Source organism: Haliaeetus leucocephalus, unplaced genomic scaffold (assembly GCF_000737465.1).
Source record: "Haliaeetus leucocephalus isolate CR32 unplaced genomic scaffold, Haliaeetus_leucocephalus-4.0 Scaffold953, whole genome shotgun sequence".
NCBI classification, from domain to species: Eukaryota; Metazoa; Chordata; class Aves; order Accipitriformes; family Accipitridae; genus Haliaeetus; species Haliaeetus leucocephalus.
The window spans coordinates 501,592-523,190 of NW_010973389.1; the positions used below are offsets into that span (position 1 = coordinate 501,592).

A 21,599-nucleotide genomic window follows, 5' to 3' on the forward strand; every position below is an offset into this window, starting at 1 on the left:
TCCAGTTCTCCCACTAAGTTAAATCCATCGCTGATGTTTGTAAGGCTTCTCTTTCATTATGAAAGTGTGTATATATACACATATCATGAAGTGAAGAACTCAGAATAAATTCCACCATTCCATATACTATGTGCATATCTTACATATGAGCAACAACCTCCCAAGTCAGCCTTAAGCCCCAGGTACTATCCTTCTTTTTATAAGTCAGTCATGCATATTTGAAGATAACAAATCAATAAAAAGAAAAAAAAAACCTGGCACCACAGGCCCTGAATTTATGAAGAGCAGATACCAACGTAGATTTAAAGAGTTAGAACAGGGATGGGCTAAGCCTTTTGAATGGCACCAGGACAGCTTCTGACAGCCCCTTCTTAGGACGTTCTCTTCCACATGAAGACTGGCTGGTCACACAGGTTTCCTCCTGTGTAACTGAGCCTCTCTCCACCTATCATCCCTGTTCCTCACAGCCTTCCTCAGACTTGTTGCTGTGTTTCATGAAATGGTAAGCTAAATTAAGAGCTCACCACCTCAGCAGGGAGGAGAAGAAGCTGGGCTCCCTCCTGTCCTCTTCTGCCCACCCCTGGCTCCTCACATGAGCCAGCTGCTCCTTTGCCCCAGCACTCACCGCCCCTGTTACAAGGCATACTGATTCAACTACCTAACCCACCCCCCGGCACCCGCAAAAGATAAACTACTATTCGTTTTTTTCTGGGGTTGTTTTTTTTTTTTTTTCTGCTGTTTTAGTGAGGTGAACTGAGTCACTGTGCCACAAAGTGACAGAGCCAGAAACACACGAGTTTCTTTCTTGTAAGAGTGAGAGATGAGAGATGAGACATAGTGGGACTAAGCAACTTCTGTCGGTTTTGATAGGAACCAGCCATTAATGTCTTCTCTTTTCATAAAGCCATACCCTCCCTTTCTCCGTCATTCCCTTCAGCCAATACCCATTTACCTAAATCTCATCCAATTAAAAAAACAAAAATAACTGTAGAATCAAGATCTCATCAGTTTCTCCAATTCTTTTTTTTACAGTCCTTCAATTTTTGGTATATTTCTGTATGAGATCCTGAGGACAGGAGCTGTCTATTAACATGAGCTCACTCTGTGCTGCTGCCTGGCATGATTCTAGGAGACAGAACAACCTCACAGTTATAACCACATGGACTAAGTCAAATACTGCCTATAGAGAAAGCTTGGAAAAGATAGTGTTAAAAACTAGTTTGGGTACACAGAAAGAGTAGAATTAAAATAACTTCCTGATATGAAGGAACCTGTTTTAAAAGGTACGTGATAATGGACTCCATGTGTCAGAATGAGAACAACCTCCAGCAGCAAGACCTCGAAGAAATTCTTAGAGACGTACAATTAATTTCATTATACCCTGAGAAGAAAGTGTATCTATCAGTGTATTATTTTACTCATACTTTTCCTATGCTACATAATGTTTGGTGAATAAAAAGGGTTACATAGCAGCTTATTATTATTAAAATATGATGACAGTGCCTGTGTCTCCCCAAGCAGCACAAAACTCCAGACTCGTACCCTCTGAAAAATCTTTCCATTTTTATAAGCCATCTGTCAACAGGCCATTTCTTCTTCTGCCTTTCCTTTGATCATCCAGCCCTAATTTTCTCAATGTGGCAATTAATCTCTTTTCCCCGATTTTTATATAAAGATATTAGAAAACCCTCTGAAGCCTCCACATTGTACACTCAGCTAATATATGCAGCCTTGTATTCCTATAATTATCCCTTTTTTCCCCTCTTTTCTCCCTTCTCCCTTTTTCATATCATCCATCATATCCTGTTTCAATAGGACCACACGATCTTTTTGTGCTTGCTGAGTACCTATCCAGTGTGCTACAAGCTGTCCTGTAGCAGATATAATCACCACCACCCACAATTCTGTTCCTCAAATTACCAGTAGAGATCTCCAGGCTCTTTTTTCTTTGGCAAACTAAACGTTGATATTATGTCTTCCGTTCATGCAGTACGTTGCGAAGAAAATGAATGGTGTAGATGTCAGGCAGAATAGTGTGTACTTAAAATTCTTCGCTATTTCAGCAGATTGCCTTTTGCTTGCATTAGGTCTTATCCCCTTTAATAAAAAACCTTCCTAGAATGAATCTTTTGACGAATACGTATTGAGATAGTCTTTGGGAAAATAAAATCATTCACTTAAGGAGAAGTAGAACATTTCATGTGATTGGATACATCATCCTTCCCCGAGTATTCATTTCATGCACAAAATCCTTTTGATGCTTTATACCTTTAGTGTCACAATAAAGAAATCTTCTTATTACTGAAGAACGATAAGAGAGTAAACAGCAGCTGTGTGATAGCACTGATGTAGCAGAACATATCCCCACGAGGATTCTTGACCTTTCAGCCTCGGTTTTCAATGCTGCAGCTAAAAATATCTTTTCTCCACTGACAAACATTACAGCTACATGCTGCAGAATAGCAATGAGCAGCTTTATGCTCTAATGGCTTTACTATAAATAGAATCTCTTCAATGCTAAAAGCTCTTCATTAAAAGGATTAGTGACTACAACACACAACAGGAACAAACGATACCAAACCTCAGGCTTTGTAGCACAAACTGATTTTAAATTTACTAGATTTAGGATTTCCAAACTGTGTAATTTAGTGAGTAAAGCAAAAGGAAAAAGAACTCCCTCCTCCCCATGCAACATTTTGGAGAGCTGTCTTTGATATAAAATTAATAGTTTGAGGAATCGGCTTCCTAGTATTCTCATTTTCTCCAGTTCAATGCCAAATTGACTGTATAATGCAATGTCAAAATGAAGTACAAAGTCACAACAAAACTGATGTCAGTACTTGAGCATAATAAATGATCAGTTATCTGCTACTGCAGAAAAATTTTCTGTCCTGCCCGGTTTAAGATAGGGACGCAAATTCTCACAAGGCTAGGCTGCAGCTCTGCAACACTCAGCTATATTGCAATAAGAGTCACTCTCAGTGACTGAACTAGGAGGGTGACAAAGGCAGGGATGACAGGGAGACAAGTGGAATGGGAATCCTACTCACCATTTCAGGATAAACACTTCATAAAGCCACCATTAGGACGTTACTTTGAGATACATTGGCAAATATACCATTAGACTGATGTCTCACAAATACTGTGCCACAGGAAAAAGACCGGAGACAAGACGTAAGCTAAAGCAGAAATAAGTAAGGCACATTTTCTAAGTGATGAGTTATCCTAACATAGCAACAGCGAAAGACTGACTAAGAAGCCAGAAACTTTGAAGATAAATATTACCTGCCAAACACGAGATAAATTGACCATCTACAAATATCAGAAATAACAAGCTTGCCGAGTACCCTGTTAACAAAACCATGTCTGAAGCATTCAAAGATTTTTAAACTTCCCTGATAAAAATTGTCGTGTATGTGCAGTCAATCAATGAAATGCAATCCCCTCCAAGACTAATCGTATTTGAAGACACACAGTAACCCTGCACATCCACTGTGAAAGGAAACTATTTCATTCTCAGATGCAGTTTACTTGCTCCCATCTTAGCCTGGACTACCAATCCGTCTTTCAACGAACTATGCCTACAATTAGCAGTGCTTACAATTAGCCTTATAAATGGGCTAGTACATATTCTAAGTACTAGTCAGCCCTGGGCCCATACAAGCAAGACTTCAGCCTCTAACAGATGGATATTTCTTGCAGCACCTTGGTATATATGTGAAAATGTTATTCAAAAATACTCCAAAAAACACCACCATAAAAAAAAGTGATCAGAGAATATGTACTGAAACACCAGAGGGTATATCAAGCTTTCAAACCACTGAGGTTCTTAAGGGATCATCTGTCGATGGATCCATTCTATGTTTTTAATTGACAAAACAGCGCACCACTTGATTGCCCATCAATGGATTCCACTTATGGTCCTTTGACTTTTTTTTCTGTGTGTTCTCCAATTATGTTTTTGCTTCACCATTTTTAACTTGTTTGAACTAAAGCAGATGTGGTAAGTTAATTAAATTTTTTTTTTTTAAAAAAGCATAGTTTTGATTAGTTGAAACTAATGGCACATTTAACTATATTATGGGGTTTCCTCTTTTATATTTGTTTATTGTTAGAGAACAGAAATTTTATCAAACATAAACCAAGTTTACATTACCAAAATAACTAAGGATGGCTTTTTCCCCTCTGACATTTAGACAAATGGCAAATTTTGATTCCCTGCAAAAATTGCTAATATGCAGAACTACATACTTTTTCATTTTAAATTAGAGGATTTGCTACTAACATGCCATATGCTGCGTGATATGTTTAACAGAATGTTACACTTCTAATTGCATACCAATCAAGGGCTCATATTTTCCAACAATTAGCAGGGTAAAGTATAAATTTCCTAGTGTCGTTGGTGCTTTCAGGCATCCAACAGAGCCTACAATATTTTAATCCACATGTCTTCAAAATCACAAACATGATTTGGCTTCAGTAAGAGACCTCCACACACAGGAGACTGAAAAGGAGAGGATAGGGAGAGAGGAGAATGAAAGATGCATTTCTACTCAGAGCACCATCCTTTTAACTTCCCAGGATTTCCCATAAAAGTTCTAAGATATTTGACCCCAGAAATAGAGTAGACATCTCAGGTGGGGGTTTTTTTGGGGGGGGGGCTGGGGTTTGGGTTTTTGGGGGGGTGGTAGTGGCAATCAATGTGTATCTATTTATAACGCCTTGACCTTCCATAATGAGGTTTCTCGGCTAACAGGAGTTGAAAGGAATATGCAGCTATTTCTGACATCTTAAGGATCTTATAGAATGAGCTTATCTGAATATTTGAAAATCATTCAGTTTCACGGGTAAACCCAAGAAACTAAATATTCTATATTCTTGCCAATTATAGCTAGTTTGAATGGGGTGTGGGAACAGAAAAATCGGGAAACAGCTCTACAGGTAGATCTCGGTAACTTCCACTTTCTTAGGCAGTAGAAGGTATCCAATCCTGATTTTCACCATACAGCTTTAGAAAGTTTCAAAGACATTTTATGCTGACATTACCTTGCTTTTTATTTGTGTCTATTAACTTACTTGCTGATATTCAGATTTCACTAACAAGTGATGAGTCTTCCCATCATATCATTTATTATTTATGATGGAGCAGGAGTGAGCTACTTAATGAATAGCAAGATGACTCCGATTCATTTTAATCCCTGTTTCAAAATAGAGAGAATTCCAAATGAATTTTCACCTAGACATTATTACATATGAGTAAAATTTTACTGAGCAAAATATTCACTTGTGTTTATTTCAGTGTTTGCAAACTTTAATAAATTAACTTTACCATCAGAATATGAAGTAATGACAATTAAAGACTGCACACAAAGATATGCATATCTCACTGCATATAACGATAGTTTTAATTTGCTATTAATTGCCATATACCGTGTACTCAAATTTAATTTCTCGTGAAATGGTCAGGGCGATTCCATTTCAGCACTGAAAAGATATGAACCTGCACTTACATCTCCTGTTTCTTCGGTGTTATCTCAGAGCTCAGAAAAGCCCTTCATACAGTCTCCTCTCCAGATTTTAGCACATCAGGAAAAGCATAGGAGTCATCACTACAGTATTTCAGTTTAAAGCTTCTTCCCAAAAGCAGTGCAAAGACTTTATTGCTGCAAGTTTGGGTATAAATAGTACTATCCAACAGAACTACCCCATGGTATCCAAAAGACTGGCGTACTGGGAATATGCATGTTGTTAGTGTGAACTTTCATGAAAAATGAAAATAACAGAACAATCAAGGGTCACATTTGGAATCTGTGCAACTGAGAAACATCCACTATCCCATATAGAATACAGTGAGTTTCTAATTAGAAGAGTAATCTATAATGTGAGATAACTGAAAGCACAGACAACGTGCTTCAAAGATCCACTGGAGCAACATTTTAGTATCTACAGACAATGAGATCTGAATAAAATGCAGTTCCTGGGCTAAATGAAATCTCCAGTTTTCTGTAATGCTTTGGTCCCTTCATCTTTAAATTTAGACATATAACAATTTTCTGCCAACTTCATACCACCGAACTATCCAACTTAATTTGACTAAAGGTTTGCTGACTATTATGGCATGCTGTATGGCAAACAAACAGCTCCACAGACTGAAACTCCAGATGAAAGATAGAGGTAAACGCCATCTGTGATATTTTACATAAATTAGGTAACACTACTGGATTATTACCAAGTTGCCAGTGCCAATGTAATACAAAAGATACTTTAAAAGAGAACAAGAAGGATTAAGAATGATGCTATACTGTATGTCAGAGTTGTTCTTAATCTCACACAATACATTGCCTAAGAAACAATTTATAACAAGAACAGCAGGAAACCTGTGAAGGTTAGCTCTGCATGATGAACAAGTAGTTGGATTTTTTCACTCTCAGAATAACAGAATTTCATTGTCTGCCACTGTGCCTTTGAAGAACAGCTTCCAGATTATCATCACCAACCTCTATTACAAGCTGCCTCCCCTATCAGGCATGTATCGCTACATGTCACAGTCCCGGTTTGCCTCTGCTCATTTTTACTTGACTGAATTATGCACAGGTTTCTGAACAGACCTCCTGTACCACAGCCATGTACTGTGACAGCTAGAAAACCAAAACGATTTCTCATAAGCAAGCAATCCTGTATTGTCTCATTTTCATTCCTTGCCTTGTGTCATTATTGCATATTTTTTACCTTTGTGTAGTAAGCGTAGGCCCAGCTTCACCCCTTCCCTCCCGACTCGTGTCCCCCCAAGGGATGGTGCAGGGGCTGGGGCCGGGGGTTGCGGTGGGTCCCCCCCAGCCCCTCTGGGCCGCTCCTCCCTCCTCCCACGTCTCCCTGCTCCAGCGCGGGCCCTTCCCCGCGCTGCAGTCCTTCAGGGACAACCTGCTCCCGCCCGGGCTCTCCACGGCCGCAGCTCCTGCAGGAAATATCCCCCTGCTGCGGCCCCTGTGGGGCCCTCCCCGGGCTGCAGGGGGGGTCTCTGCTCCAGCGGGGTCTCTCCAGGGCTGCAGGGGATCCCTGCTGCGGGCCTGCACCGCCTCCCGCCCTCCTCCTCTTCCTCCTCCTCCTCCTCCTGCTGCTCCCTCCTCGGCTCCCTCCTTCTCCTCCTCTGCCTGTGCCGCCTTCGGCCCTTTCTGGAACCTGTTTTCCCCCATCTTGGCTGAGGGGCTCAGCTGTGTCCTGCGGTGGGGCCGTTGGAGCCGGCTGGGACCGGCTGTGTCCAGCACGGGGCAGCCCCGGCCTCTCCTCACAGAGGCAACACCTGGGCATGGACGCCCCATACATTTTGACTTCCAAGATTTTGCACGTGCATGTGGTGAAAACCGTAATTACGGTGTAATGAAAACTAAACTAAATTTGAAATTCATCTGTATATCTGGGTTTCTTACCCATTGTTGAATTTCCAGCTAGCACACCAAAGGATACTACAAAAAACACATCTTTGATTCTACATTCGTAAGGGCAATACAAGTCACCTGGATAGACAAATGCCAGTTTGTCATTCAGAATGCAAGCCTAGATAATGGGAAAAAAAGCTACTATATATCTGACCATTTAGTGATCGAGCTGCAGGCATCAATCCAATTCTTACTAGACAGCTACCCAGGGGCAGGGCTTACAGCCACAAATGGACAGTTTTCTCAGCATCAGGGCAAATGACAGCAGGAAGGAGCCTTTTCTTCAGAAAGCATCTTCTATAGCAACATCATCAGCACAGCCAGGGGAATGTCACAGACCTGGTGAATATGACAACATTCCAGCTGTTCGGAGAAATGACTCCCAAAGTCATATGAAGCATCTTCCTTAGCATTTGCTAAGAAAGACTTTAAGTGATGAAAAAAACTAGTAACACAGGAATTTCATATCAACGGACAAAGTGTACTCCATTTGAAATATTATAGATGCTTCTTCACAATATGACATTAATCTCTGACAGAAATAAGGCCTGATACTACTTTACTACACTATTGGTCATGGTGTTGAGTACCTGAAACTTGAAATTTTATCAAATTAAATTCTGAAAGTTTTGGTGGTTTAATTATTTTGTATTTACTCAGAGCTATTACATTATTATCCACCTTAAACATTCAAGATCCTGCCAGAGATAGACAGACAGTAGCAACTTGCTAAACACTTTGCTGTAGCCAGATACCAACAAAATTCACATTGGTCTTAATACATACACTTTGATATAAGCCAGAAAATTCAATAAGCTGGATTTACTCCGTCATTGCCTGTTTCAAACTTAGGTTTGTGAGAAAGGCAATGTTGATTTCAATAGCCTACATCATGTAGTGTGAATTACTAATATTCACTATAATTTTGGTGATTAATAAAAGGCAATAGATAGTCTTGAAAATGAAAGCACAGATTTACTTTATTAAGGCAGAGATCATTAAGGATCCGTGTCAGGAATAATGCTACTGAAGATCTAGACTTGTCATGCAGATCTAAGAAAACAAAAAACACACTTTACAACAGCCACAGACAAAGGCTACTGAGATAATTGTGGGGTGGGCAATAAAAAAACCCCCTATGCTATCAAGAATACTCGGAGAGGTAGTCATGACTGCTGTCTTGAAATGTACAAAAGAAGGAGCAAGAGTAAAAAAGGCAAACATCAGAGACTGAGAAAAGCTATTTAAACTAAAGAACAATATTGACATGAGAACAAAAGGGCTGGAAATGAGTCACAAATAAATTTAATCTTGAAATTCCTATTCGCAGCAAGGTTCTCAGATGGAGCTCAGTAAGTTTACAAAAGGCTCCCCAAACAAAATTATATTGAGACACCTTCTGCAATCTACTTCTGAATTAAATAACATAAAGATGTATATTTCATGTTATGAGATTAATTTAAAACAATATGCGGACAATACAAATCACTATCTATTAAGTACCCATAAACAGAAGTAATTTCTTTCAAATACAGCCTAACTGTTTAACAAAAAATAGTTCATAAATATCGAATAGTGAGCACATTGCTGATTAATACCTTCATTAGGAACAGATGTTAGAGTAACTCACTGGTTGCTCCCGCAAGTTATACAAAATTATAGTCGCTAGGAAACCAGAAGAGGTCATTTTGTCTCTTTAACAAGCAAAGTTCAGGATGTTCACTCCAACTGACAGCTGTTCACTGATCTTATTTTCATCCAAATCTCAAAACTTAAGATTACATTTCTCACTCATTTTTCATTTTCTTTTGTTTCACTACCACTGTTTGGCTATCTCATTAGTGAGAGAAACCTGCATATTTTCTTTCTGGTAGTGAAGCATATATGGGAAAAACTGTGACAGTAAAGCAAGAGGTGAGGCAGTTATTGGGAGTTAAATGCCATCAAGCCCACTAGGCAGGACAGTGGGGGCACCCATCCCTGTGGGGTCAGCTCCCATTTTGGGGGGTTTACACATGGTCCTAAAGTTCTGGGCAGAATTAAGGTGCTACAAATATACCTCATTTCAAACAAGGGCTCTGAATCCATGTGGCCTAACGTATAGGTGCAAAATCATGTTTACCCAGTCTACCGGTCTGAGCTATGAGTAAGGCAAAGCCCAAGCCAAGCAGCCCTGCCAGAGCTGAGCTGCTGATCCCCCCACTCAGCAGTGCTCCAGCTGGAGACTGGAGCTCGTGCGCAGCATAAAACCAACTCTGAGACTTCATGTCCCACTAAAACAAATTTACTAAATGCTCCCACAGCTGGGAGTGCTGTTGGAAGATTTCCAACCAGAACCATTCAGAGCTGGTGGCACCCACTTCTGTTCTGAAGTTTCTGATTTATGGTCTCCAACACTTTTAGTACCTGGGTTTTTCCTTTAGCTTGAACACTCCAACCCCATCATTCACTCAGACAACTGACAGTTGACTGTCTGTCAAAGCACAGAAATGTAATTATCCCTTAACACTTCTTTTAATTATTGACGATTGCTGCTGCTGCCTTTTTTTCCTTCCTGAAGTTTTCACATGAGGCAACCAATTATTTCTCTCTGTGTAATTCCAGACACTGCAGAGACATTTTACCCTTTCCATATACTACTAACATTTTTAATTAAGATCCTTCCTTATTTCATCTCTTGTGTCTGGCCTTGATATAAAGTTCTGTAACAGCTCTGTATATGCCTAATATTATTGAGCCACAACTTTATATGATACTATACAAAATATAATGAGTAACAGAAAACAACTCAGGTATCTTCTGATGAAAGCCCTTTTGTACAAAGCCATCCTACAGAACACATTTGCTCAGCTCCTCTTTTATATCTTAAGATGCAAAAAAAGTAGCCCTTCTCCTTCTGTAACTTTTTCTAATGTATCCATAGGTAATCAGAAATGTTATTAAAGTGAGCCTGAATTTCTGCCTAATAAGGAAACAGATACTAAAATAAAAACTCTAAGTTCACTACTGAGTATACAGTATCAATAAGCACACAGAATCACAGCTCAGGAAATATTTTCTGTTTGACTGGCTTCCTTCATAAAATCAAATCAATTAATGACTCAAATCAATCAAATGAAATTAACTTCTTTCTGGCCTAAAACTGTACAACTTTTCTTTTAAAAAAATATTTTACAATTGCTTAATACAAAGGTCTGGGATACAAAATAAAAACAGAAGTAAAATTAAGTTCTGACATTTTTTTACTGAAGAGACAATGGGGAGAAGAAATAGGCTACGAAAAATCACAAAATGGAGAAAAAGGTCTCTTATGCTAAAAAATAGACAATTAGCTGCCAATTTTGAGAGAGGAGAGAGTAAAAAGGAGAAAGGGAGAGAACATGAAATAGAGAGTATTTCAGTCAAAGCTTATATTTCTTCATACAAAACCTTCTGTTCTGGTCTATGCTTGTACTGTCGAGGTTTTGACAGTTGGAAGCTATTAATTTCAGTATTACAAGGCTTATTGAGGTGGATTTATGTTCTTTACAGTCATTAATTCACTTCTGCTTCCTCAATGAAATAAAGGACTAGTTCAGAATGAACACTGAAAATTAAACCAACTTCCCTCCCCTCAAAATATCTGTTTGCCAGAGAACTACTGATGATAGGTAATGCTGGCCTTAACTGATGAGTCAAAACACATGGGGGCAAGGGGGAAATATGTGCAAATACTTGGAAAATTTTGCTTTTAGTAAAATACAAAAATAAAAGGAAAACTTTCCATTTAACTTGTTTAAGTACAAACTTCTTTAAACTACAACAGAGTACTTTGCACTTCTACTGAGAAGATGTAATGGTCCGGTCAAATGACACACTTTATTAGCAAAAAAGAGTCTGATCCAAAGTACAATGTCATCAGTGAAAAGACTGCTTTCATTTACAAAACTCATGGCATTCAGTTCCAAGCATATGCATTATTTTTTCAAGTGAAATAAAACAAAAGCTGAAAAATATCAGAAGCCAGATAAGGGAAGATTCAGCATATGCATTCTGGAATAAGGCCTCCCTTCTTGCTTACTGCCCGAAACCAATTACACATTGAACCTGTCCTACATAGGCTATTCAGAATATTCCTCCGCTACAATTAGCATATTTTCCATTTCTCATTCTCTACACATGTAACTGTACAATTCATTTAATTGCTGGGCAATTAAAATCCTGCCTGATCAAAGCATCTTTCTTGCCTCTCTTGTTAATACATACATCTTCTGATCTTTTTCCCTTTTTTCTTTTTTTAATTGTCCACAAGCTGAATCATATTTTTTAAATTTTTATTCAAATGGTATCTTCTGTGTCCATCAAAGTAATAGAAATCTATTTCTCTGCAGATTCAATGATACTTTTCACCAACTGCTTTACAAGACAGCTTTTTTGTCTTTTCAATCTTCTTCTTTACAATTCTCTCCAGAGCTCTTTTTGAAAGTGTAACCCATTTCCATAATTATTTCGATAGCTTTTCATTTTTTTAATTGGGATGTTCAATTAATCTATTATTCAATTTCCTTCTAACAATACCTAGAAAATTAAGTACCTTGCATAACTGTGTAACAAATTATCATCATTATGGTGTTCCTCAATCACCTGTTATGGCTTAACTGAAATGTCTTAAGCAATATTCCTATAAAGAAGTAAACTATGCACAGCCTTTTTGTTTTTCACTTTAAAAATACAATGGTTTTGTAAATGAAATATTGAAAACAAAGTCACTCACTTACTCAACATAACAAAATGTATTAGGCACATGTGCCTGAATCAAGCTTGAATTAGTCAATTTTCCTGCTACCACAATGTCCTGCTTCTTCTCCTCCTTTTCATATCTGATTAAACACCATTATTTGGTATTTTCCTCTCCGCCAGTATTTCTGCTGTAACACTGTGTTGAAAACCTTAATGGTCTTTAAAAAAATCTAAACTGCATTTATTAACAGACCGTTTCTATTCAGTATGCTTTTATGCCAAAAGTTGCCCTACTTCAGCAACTTTTTTTCCCCTCCTTGAGACCCAGTCCTCTGATGGATTCCTGGAGATCAGTCAACTCTTGATTTTGCTGAATTAAAGAAATGTGTCTCAGAAATACTGAAACTCAAAGCAAGCAAGACTGTACTAGATGTCTAAGTAGTGAACACAGAACTCGCCTGTCATTTACTCAGCTTTTGAGAACTGATCTCATTTTATTCAGTATAGTATCTCTGTAGCATAAACCCAACAATAAGTCTTCATTCCTTGATCACCTCCAAAACTACTTTTTCCTATTCTGGTTTGATTTGAACTCTTTCATAAGAAGTTTCCCAAGGGAAGTTTCATTAGAGACTTCAACAAATGTCACATACACCTTTCTTCATAGCTAAATTACACTGGTAGCTCAGAGTAACACTTAATCAAATCCTTTCCAATCACTTCAGACAGCTGAGCTTCTAGCAGATTTCTGTGTTATTAGTCTCAGAACAGATAACCTTCTTTTCTGGACTACTTTTCATTCATTTCATTTATGGTACTTTGGGTTTTGAGATTGTCAAAATATTATAAGAGATACAGAAAGGGACTTTTGACGAAGACCTGTAGTGACAGAACAAGGGGCAAGGGTTTTAAACTGAAAAATGGTAGGCTTAGATTGGATATAAGGAAGAAGTTCTTTACAATGAGGGTGGTGAGACACTGGAACAGGTTGCCCCAAAAAGCTGTGGGTGCCCTATCACTGGAAATGTTCAAGGTCAGGTTGGATGGGGCTTTGAGCAACCTAATGTAGTGTCCTAGATGTCCCTGCCTATGGCAGGGGTTTGGACTAGATGATCCTTGAAGGTCCCTTCCAACCCAAACCATTCTATGATTCTGTGTAGTAGCATGATCTCTTCTTGGAGAGATGGTCATGTTTATCTTTGAGCCATCAGCATATTGCATCAGTTTATTCCTCCTCCTCATACCTGCTTTCCTTTTTTTCTCTTTTTTTAAGCAAAAATCACTAGTGACTCACATTAGTGAAACTGGTCCTAGACCAATACTTAGATAACTCCATCAGTATTTATTACTCCATTTTCTCTTCCACCTCTTCTCACTGCTTTGTTAGAAATGCTGGACCTGCAGCTTCAGCTGCCAGTTCTTTCAGAAATCTGATACTGAGTGGCACTCCACCCAACCTGTCTCAAGCTACCTGTCTTCACATAAGAGGTTTTGTTAATTTATTTTCACTTGAGGGTGCTCTCTTTATTCTTAGCATCTTATCTTTGAAATCACTACTGGTCTGGTTATGTCCGAAACCCTTTCTCTTCAAGTTTTTCCTTTCAGTTTAGAGTAACCAAGGCTTCGGCAAGAATCAGAAACAACAGCTGATTCAAAACATATCACGCAATAGCATGTTTTGACATGCGAGAACATTATTCGTGTGCCAGATGCCCTAGTTTTATCAAGTTAGTCCATTTTTTCAATGTACTACCCCAGTCCCTTAACACTTCCCAGTAACTAAAGCATGTTGCTTGTTTGACATTGCCAAAATATCCTCCAAAACAGCCCGCACACAAGCTGTTACGATATGAAAGTGTTCCCACCTCTCTTACATCTTAAAAATAAAAATTAAAAACCTGAAGATTTTTCTAAATGGATGAGAGAGGTTGGTTACCTAGTAAAATCCATTTACCACCAGATTGTTTCTCGATTTTGGTCTTCCTATGAATCAGACTGTGATTCTCTACCTTACAGACAGCTTACTCTTGAGATTTTCTGGCTAACACTCTTGGTTTCATCTTTTTAATGATGATAATGGCCAGACTACTGTAATTCTAAAAAAAGAAATAATTAAATAATATTTTAGTTTACTGAATGAACAGAATAACATTCATAATTTTTCTGAAGGGCAGACCTTCATATACCCTGCTGATCTCTCCATATTTCCAAGCTTGTATCTATATAATCTACATGCTCCTGTGGAGGGCCTATGAGGGGTTTGTTTACTAAAAGAGAAAGTAAAACTATTTCCTCACAGCTCCCCATTAAAACTAGTCTTTGAACAAACATCCAAGACAGCCTTGGAATTTCAAATATGGGGGAAGAGCAATATTGTAGGATGCCCTGACTAAAGCAAAACTGTTAACAATGATCATGTCTGCAGAGATCTGACTCTTTTTAACTAGGTTCTTGGGGACAACAAGCTGTCAGGGTGTCAAGGTGGCATCCAAAACACAGGCTTAGAGGTGTCTCATTTCCTCATCTATTCACTAAGAGATACTTTAAAATCTCTTCCTCTGTATTCAGGATGCAGTGATTTGGCACTGCTGCAATCCCTAAGAGTTAATCACATAAATTGTGGAAAGAAAGATTTAATTATGGTCTAAGGTCAGACTGGAAAATGCGAAATAAAATGGGTGAGTAGTTTCAGTAAATAATTTTAAGATCCATGAAATATATAAGCTGTGAAAATTGATTCTGATTTGGTGCTCTCTAAAACATACAATGAATTATAAAGATAATTTATTTTAAAAGTAATGCTTCCATAAGATGTTTGGTGAAACTTAACCAGAGAGAACTTCCAAAAAAGCTGTCAGGAACCACATGCTCATAGAAGACTTCAAAATACTTTTAAATCTACCTCTCCTATTGATTCCAACTACCCATGAGGGACAACATAAAACCACCCTTCAATTTTGAGGTTTTGATTTTTTTCTAAGTACAATATGCCTACATGATGCAGGCAGACACACAATTTATTGTGAACCCACCACAAAATGTGTAACATCCTCTACCTATAAGTAAATAATTAAGACCTTGGTTACTAACCATCACTTTTCTTAGTTATGATCTGGGCAGAATTCAGCAGCAGTGTTGTTAGTTTTCCCTTAAATCACATACTAGAAAATGAAATGCACTGCATTGCAAAAACGTATCCATGATTAATTTAAACATTATAAACTGTCTTGAAATTCATGTTTATGATGAAGGAAGAAGTGAAGAATGAATGAAATGAGTGAATGAAATAAAAGAATGAATGAGAGCAAAAAGCTATTTCTGGACTTTTCCCACAGTGAAGCTTGACAAATATATGTTTCTTAGAATATTACTGAAAATACCATCTTTAGAGTTCATGTATAATCACTGATTTTCAGTTATTCAGTTAGTTTCTGTAAGAGAAAGATAAGTATTTGCCCCATATATTAAAACATTTAGCACTTTTAGGTGTCTACAGTTCTAAATTCCTAAATCAAATTTCTCTAAGAAATCTTCATTCTTACACTTACGAGGATCACGAGGAAAAGATACCTTTACCTTGTGGCTGCAGGCCCTGAAGGAAGTTCAGTTTATTTTGCTTTATGCAGGAGAATTTAAAATAAGTTTCTGTTGTGAAATTTGTGTACAGCATGTAAAGTCTTGGGCACCTTTTGCTTAAGAGGTACTTCTCATTTGAATGTAGGAATATCCTGAGTCCAGCGTATCCCAGGTTCAATCAACAGCCTATTTCAAACTCAGTCTATTTCAAGTTCAATAACAACATTCTGTGCATAGCATTTGTATCTATGATAATTTTGCTATGAAATGCAGAAAAGTACCATCAAACTGATAAGTGTTCGGTCTCAGAATTTTGCTTGCTTGCAAAACTTAGCAACATAAATCAAATAAAGATTGAGAAAATATCGCACAGCCAGCAACTACAAATGCCTCCATCTGATCATTTTCAAATCTAACCACGGAACTTGCACGACATATGCCTTTGAAGAGTCTTGGTTCTCCTCATTAAACTTTGCAGGCTATGTTTCCTTGATTTGATGATATTAATATATTCACCTTAAAACCACATCTATTGCTACATTTGGTTTGTTGCCCAGCAGTAAAAAGAAAATATGTCATAAATTTTAAAGAACACTGAACTTGGTGGTGTTGAGCAAGATTATGTTTTTCAATTACGTGTGATTTACTAACCTGCCTAATAGACAACTTCATTTTACAGAGATGTCCTAAATCTTAAAATCAATTTTAACAACATATTAAGAACTCTCACTCTAGCCTTTGACATATTTTCTTTTTTATGATTCCTCATTTTAAATACTTTTTCCTTCCCCAGTCATTTAATTGTATGAAATCACAACCAACAGTGTTCACTATGAGCCACTTTTTTTCCTCTGACAACCTTCAGAGCTGACTTCTTACCCTCAGACCAAAACTTCAATGCCACTAACATTTAATTCTACTCTTTGCCTTGCATTTAATGAAAAAAAGACAGGATTGTCAAATTTACATGAAAAATTATTTCAATATGCTTTTATAATTTTAGAAATTTAATATTAACTCTAATATGAATTAAACATGCCAAATTTAAAAGGAATTTTGAAGTCCAGCTTTTATAAATTTGAACAAGAGCCAGTCATTTTTTTAATCAAAACCATGTTAAATATTCATTCATGTTTCACTGTGAGCACTTATAATAAAGTAAACCCTTCAATGTAACCATCAATATAGCAAAAGGCTTGAATAATCATAGAATCAATGTTACTGCATAACACTAAGGCAAAAATTTTAGCCAATATATGCAAAGATTATGTTACAATGATGGCTAGTAGTAAAGGGCTCACATTAAAACGCAAGTTACTCAACATACAGAAAAGCAAAACTCAAAGCAAAGCAAGGTTGTGACTACAAACAGTGTGATGACTAAGAGGAAAAAACCATCTGGCTGACACTACAATATTACAATATTTTTTAAGTACCTTCTTATCAATAACATCAAAATATTGGATGCGGCAGGACGAGAAAAGAAAATCTGTAGACTATTGCCTTATTAATTATATATATTAAGATTATAGTTCTCTTGTAGTAGAGATGTTAACAGTCAAAGAATTTTTAACACAGCTTGCATACGTTTATCTCATTATTGGTACTCGTTACAGATCACTACCACTAAAAGAGCTGATTCTTGCAAGAGAGTTAAGGTCAATCACTTCAGAATATCAAGAGGAAAAAAACACAGGGAAGACAGAACTCACATTACATCTTAGATGATTTCAAACACAACACTTTTCCATGCCTATAAGACTTGAATAGGAAATACATTCTGGCACCGAAAGACAATTTAAACTGCGAAAGACAGTATGTCACGTTGTCCAAATACATGTGTACGCACACACACACACTCGATTGTCCAGACATTCCAACAACTCCTTATTATCCCACCTACCAAACTGAAAAAAACCCAATCATTTAATTCCTCCACCATCCCACACATTAATCAAACCAAAATTAGCCTATATTGCCATGGTATACTTTCTGAAGGGACCGCAGTAGCTTTCCTCATGGTGACTGCAGGTAGGGCTACCTGGCTACAACACTGTGAAACCAAGTAGCAAAGATTTAACTGCTGAATATTTGAAGTTATGGTTAATTAAAAGAAACTAAAATGTCTCTGTTGTTTTTAATTTTCATTTTTTGTTTTCAAGTGAAATCAGGCATTTAATCAAAATGTCCTTTTCAATAATCTCCACAGTAAGCTACAGCTTCTACATGGACATATTTTTTGTGTTACACAAAATAGATAATAAATTCAATAGTAATTTCAGATTGAGAAAATATTAGACAAAAAAAATAAAGTAGACTTCTGCAAAACCAGTATTTTGTGCCACCAGAACTTTCCAAAAGGAAATATATATAAGTTGCGGCAAACCAAGTATTTGATCTGCCACAGGATCTCCCTTTCCCTGCTTTATTTAATGCAGAAAATTAACAATCAGTCAAGAGATTGTGCTTCAAGAGCATTTGCAGTTATGAGGCAGAGAACACCACAGAGGTTTGGCTGGTGTTAATACATTCTGAAAACTAAAGTAACCGGGATTCTTTAACTGAATTAAGCAACAGCACGAGAAATTACCAACTCCACAGGCAATCCAGATTGTACTGTAAATCAGTGCTATGTTCATGTTTTTCAACTAGTGCATCAAAGTACCTATGAATATCACCATTTAGGCAGAAATACCAGATACGATCCTATGACTCTAAAAGCCTCTTTTGCTAACAAAATAGTGGAATTTGGCATAAAAAGAAAATTAAAAGAAAACCAAGGAAACAGGAAAAGAAAAAAAACTATGGTTTTCATCCTTAAGGCAATCTCCCATGCAAAAGTGCCAAGGGAAAATTTTCAAATACAGAGCCCAGGTTACAAACCTGTTGAAGGTCAATGCCACTCCGCAGAACTAAGATGACTCTCAGGTGACCTGTCTGAGCTCACAACACGCATCTGACACAAACCACTTGTTTTACTGATGAGGTATAGGGCAATCATAGCCAAAGCCAGTTGTACAAGTAAGTGCTACCAAATACTCGAATCCTCTGAAGAACAGAGGCCAGATAAGCATGATTTCAGAGACAGAATATTATGGTTAAAGTTCAACATGTTTACAACAAACAACTTTATACCATTACCAGTTTTAATCTTCTCATCTACAAACAAAGTGCTTACAAGTTTTAACATATGAGTTGAGGATGGTCCACAAGCTTAAAAAAAATCCAAGCATTTAAAAGAGAACACAAATACTAGAGTTTGGGGTCATTTTAGTTTTAATATTTAACACAGACAATAGTGATGGATAATTGTTCCTTAAAATTGGTCCTCTCTAGGTCATCAAATTAATTAAAATAAGGAGTATAAAGTTAAATTTGCTTTAAAAGCAAAAGCTTTCAAAACTATTTTCTGATGAACTGGGAACTTTTTCTAAAACTTGTAACTGGCATACAGGTGTTGGGGATAGAACATCCCACGTTCCAAAGCCTCTGAACAAGCCTTATTAAGAACCTCAGACAGAAGTCACATTACTACGACTCTTCAAAATTAAATTAATTCAATATTTCATTGTTGGAACATCATTCTAAATGCAAAATTAAGAGAATTGATCTTCCCCACTGCACAGAGTAACAACATTTTCTGTACCTAAAAAGTTAGTAATGCAAACATCTAGATCGCAATAAGGAATATACCACAAAGTGTATTACAATTCCATATGAAAATATTTTAGAGAAATTACTTTAAAACCACACATTGTCAGGCAAAAGGAAAATTTAAGTAGCAGCCACCTCTCATACAACACAACTAGGACTCCAAATTAGAGGGAAAAGTGCATACTCAGGTTTCATATTTACTATCACTGAACAGTGATACTTAATATAAAATAGATTAATTCTACATTTATCTTCAGCTAAGTAAAATATCTAAATGAAAATAAAATTCCTAGCAAATTCTCCTGTATCACAGATTGTCAGTAAATGAAAACATTACCATTCTCCTGCTGCTGAAAATTACAAGCCAGGACATCCTCTAAAAAGATCATCAATAGATTTTGACATTACTCACCCCACTGGAGAGGAGCCAACTGTAGATGCTCCAGGACCAGTTGATTAAGAACGCCTTCCACGCTTGCTTCCCCTTCACGCTTCAAGGAAGGGTAAATTGGAATTAAGGAAAATTTTGTTTCAGAGAGAAGAAAAGCATGTAATACATACAACTTTTATTATTGCAAATCAAAACTGCAAGCTAGAGATTCATCAAAGGTTATTGTTATATATTTGGTTTATTAACCCATGAATTGGCTAACAATAATAATTCGAGCAGTTGATATCATCAGAATGTAAAAATTTAATTCCACTGAGGAGTGTTAAATATGAAGATGCAAAGGTAAAATGTACCTGAACCATTGTAAAACACAAGGGGGAAAAAGTCTGGAAGCTGTAAAAATGCAGAACCATGTGGTGCAGTACCAGAGTTCAAAATGACAAATTAAGAGCAATCTGAAAACAAAAAGGATAAAATTTAATAGGGTAATACAAAACAGAACAAAAGTGGGCTAAGATAGCTTTGAATACCAGCTCAGTGCCAGTTCTGTGAAGGTACAGGGATGTTAGACAATGCAGTGACAGTGTCATTATCGAGGGCAATAATCATACCAGAATCGCACAGGCACATAACCTGCAAGCTTCCCTTTCTACTCACTCCTGTATGAGTTCACTAACAAGCTCATACTGAAATGAGAAAAAATTAGGAAACTGTTCTTACTCTAAGAACAGTGAAGCACTGAAATAAACTGTTCGGAAAAGCAGAATCTCTACTTTTAAAGGGCTTCAAAACAGGTTATACAAGTGCTAAAATAAAAGATAGGCAATATCCAATGTAACACAAAGATAGTATTATCTGTTTAAAGAAATTAATAATAATTTCATGTGATGCATCAATCAAGATAGCATGTATTTGTAACAGGAAGACCACTGGACTTCTTTTTTCTAATTCCCTGACTTCAGAAAGGCACTGAATACAAAGGGCTTGGAAGCACATGCAAATGTCAGCACCATCTTGTATTTGGCCAAAGCTGCATTCAGTGGCTTTGGTGCAATTTTGTACAAGAAGCCCCTATCTCGGCTAGGTTGAGAGGAAGAAGTGGAGGTGGAGCAAGCACGGCTCCTTCGCAGATGCACATACAGCACGTGAGCTTCTGTGTACTTACACTGGAACTCCTCTGGCAAAACTTCTATCATCTTTACAGCTCGGCTCATGCTTTCCCAGAATAGGAGCACCACACAGAAACAAATTCAAGAGAGAGGCAGGATCCTCTGTGAGACTTGAAAACACTCCTTTTCCAACTTCATAATCTTCAAATGAAACAACCATAGGTGAAGTGGTGTTGCACAATAATTAAGGCCAAGCTCCTAGCAAGACTGATCAAGGTTTCAACCAGCAACTCCAAAAGTACTGGAACCATGTTCCTTGAAAATAGATTTTTTTAAAAAGAAGAATATCTGAGCTTTTATAAACAGCTCCTAAATTTGATCAGCCCTTTTTCTGCAAAACTCTGGAAAGAGAGGCACATCATCTGACTGATAAAGTATGTTCTCATCTATGTCATTTAAAAGAAAATTAACAAGCACTGCAGATAACTAATTTCTACCACAGGACATAATTTTACAAGCTCTCCACGAGATTTAAAAGTCTTGAAACCTCAGATCAAAATGAGATCTAACAATTAGTGATTGAGACTCAAAAGCTCAACGAGATGACACAAGAGGAAAATCAATACATTGTATAGCTTCTCACAATTTTTTAAAATTTTTTTCATTATGTCCTGAAAAATGTCTTAAATAGCTTGCTTTTTTCCTAAAAGGACT

At 37.3% G+C, this 21,599-nt stretch overlaps 1 protein-coding gene across 1 annotated transcript in view; it reads right to left on the bottom strand.

The window, feature by feature from the left end:
* The window catches only part of TRAPPC9 (trafficking protein particle complex 9), a 517,140-nt gene that overhangs the window by 237,526 nt on the left and 258,015 nt on the right, over positions 1–21,599 (bottom strand). The window contains exon 20 of the mRNA XM_010584242.1: positions 19,798–19,888. Coding sequence (XP_010582544.1) covers positions 19,798–19,888 — 91 coding nt within the window. The remainder of the gene's footprint in view (positions 1–19,797; positions 19,889–21,599) is intronic.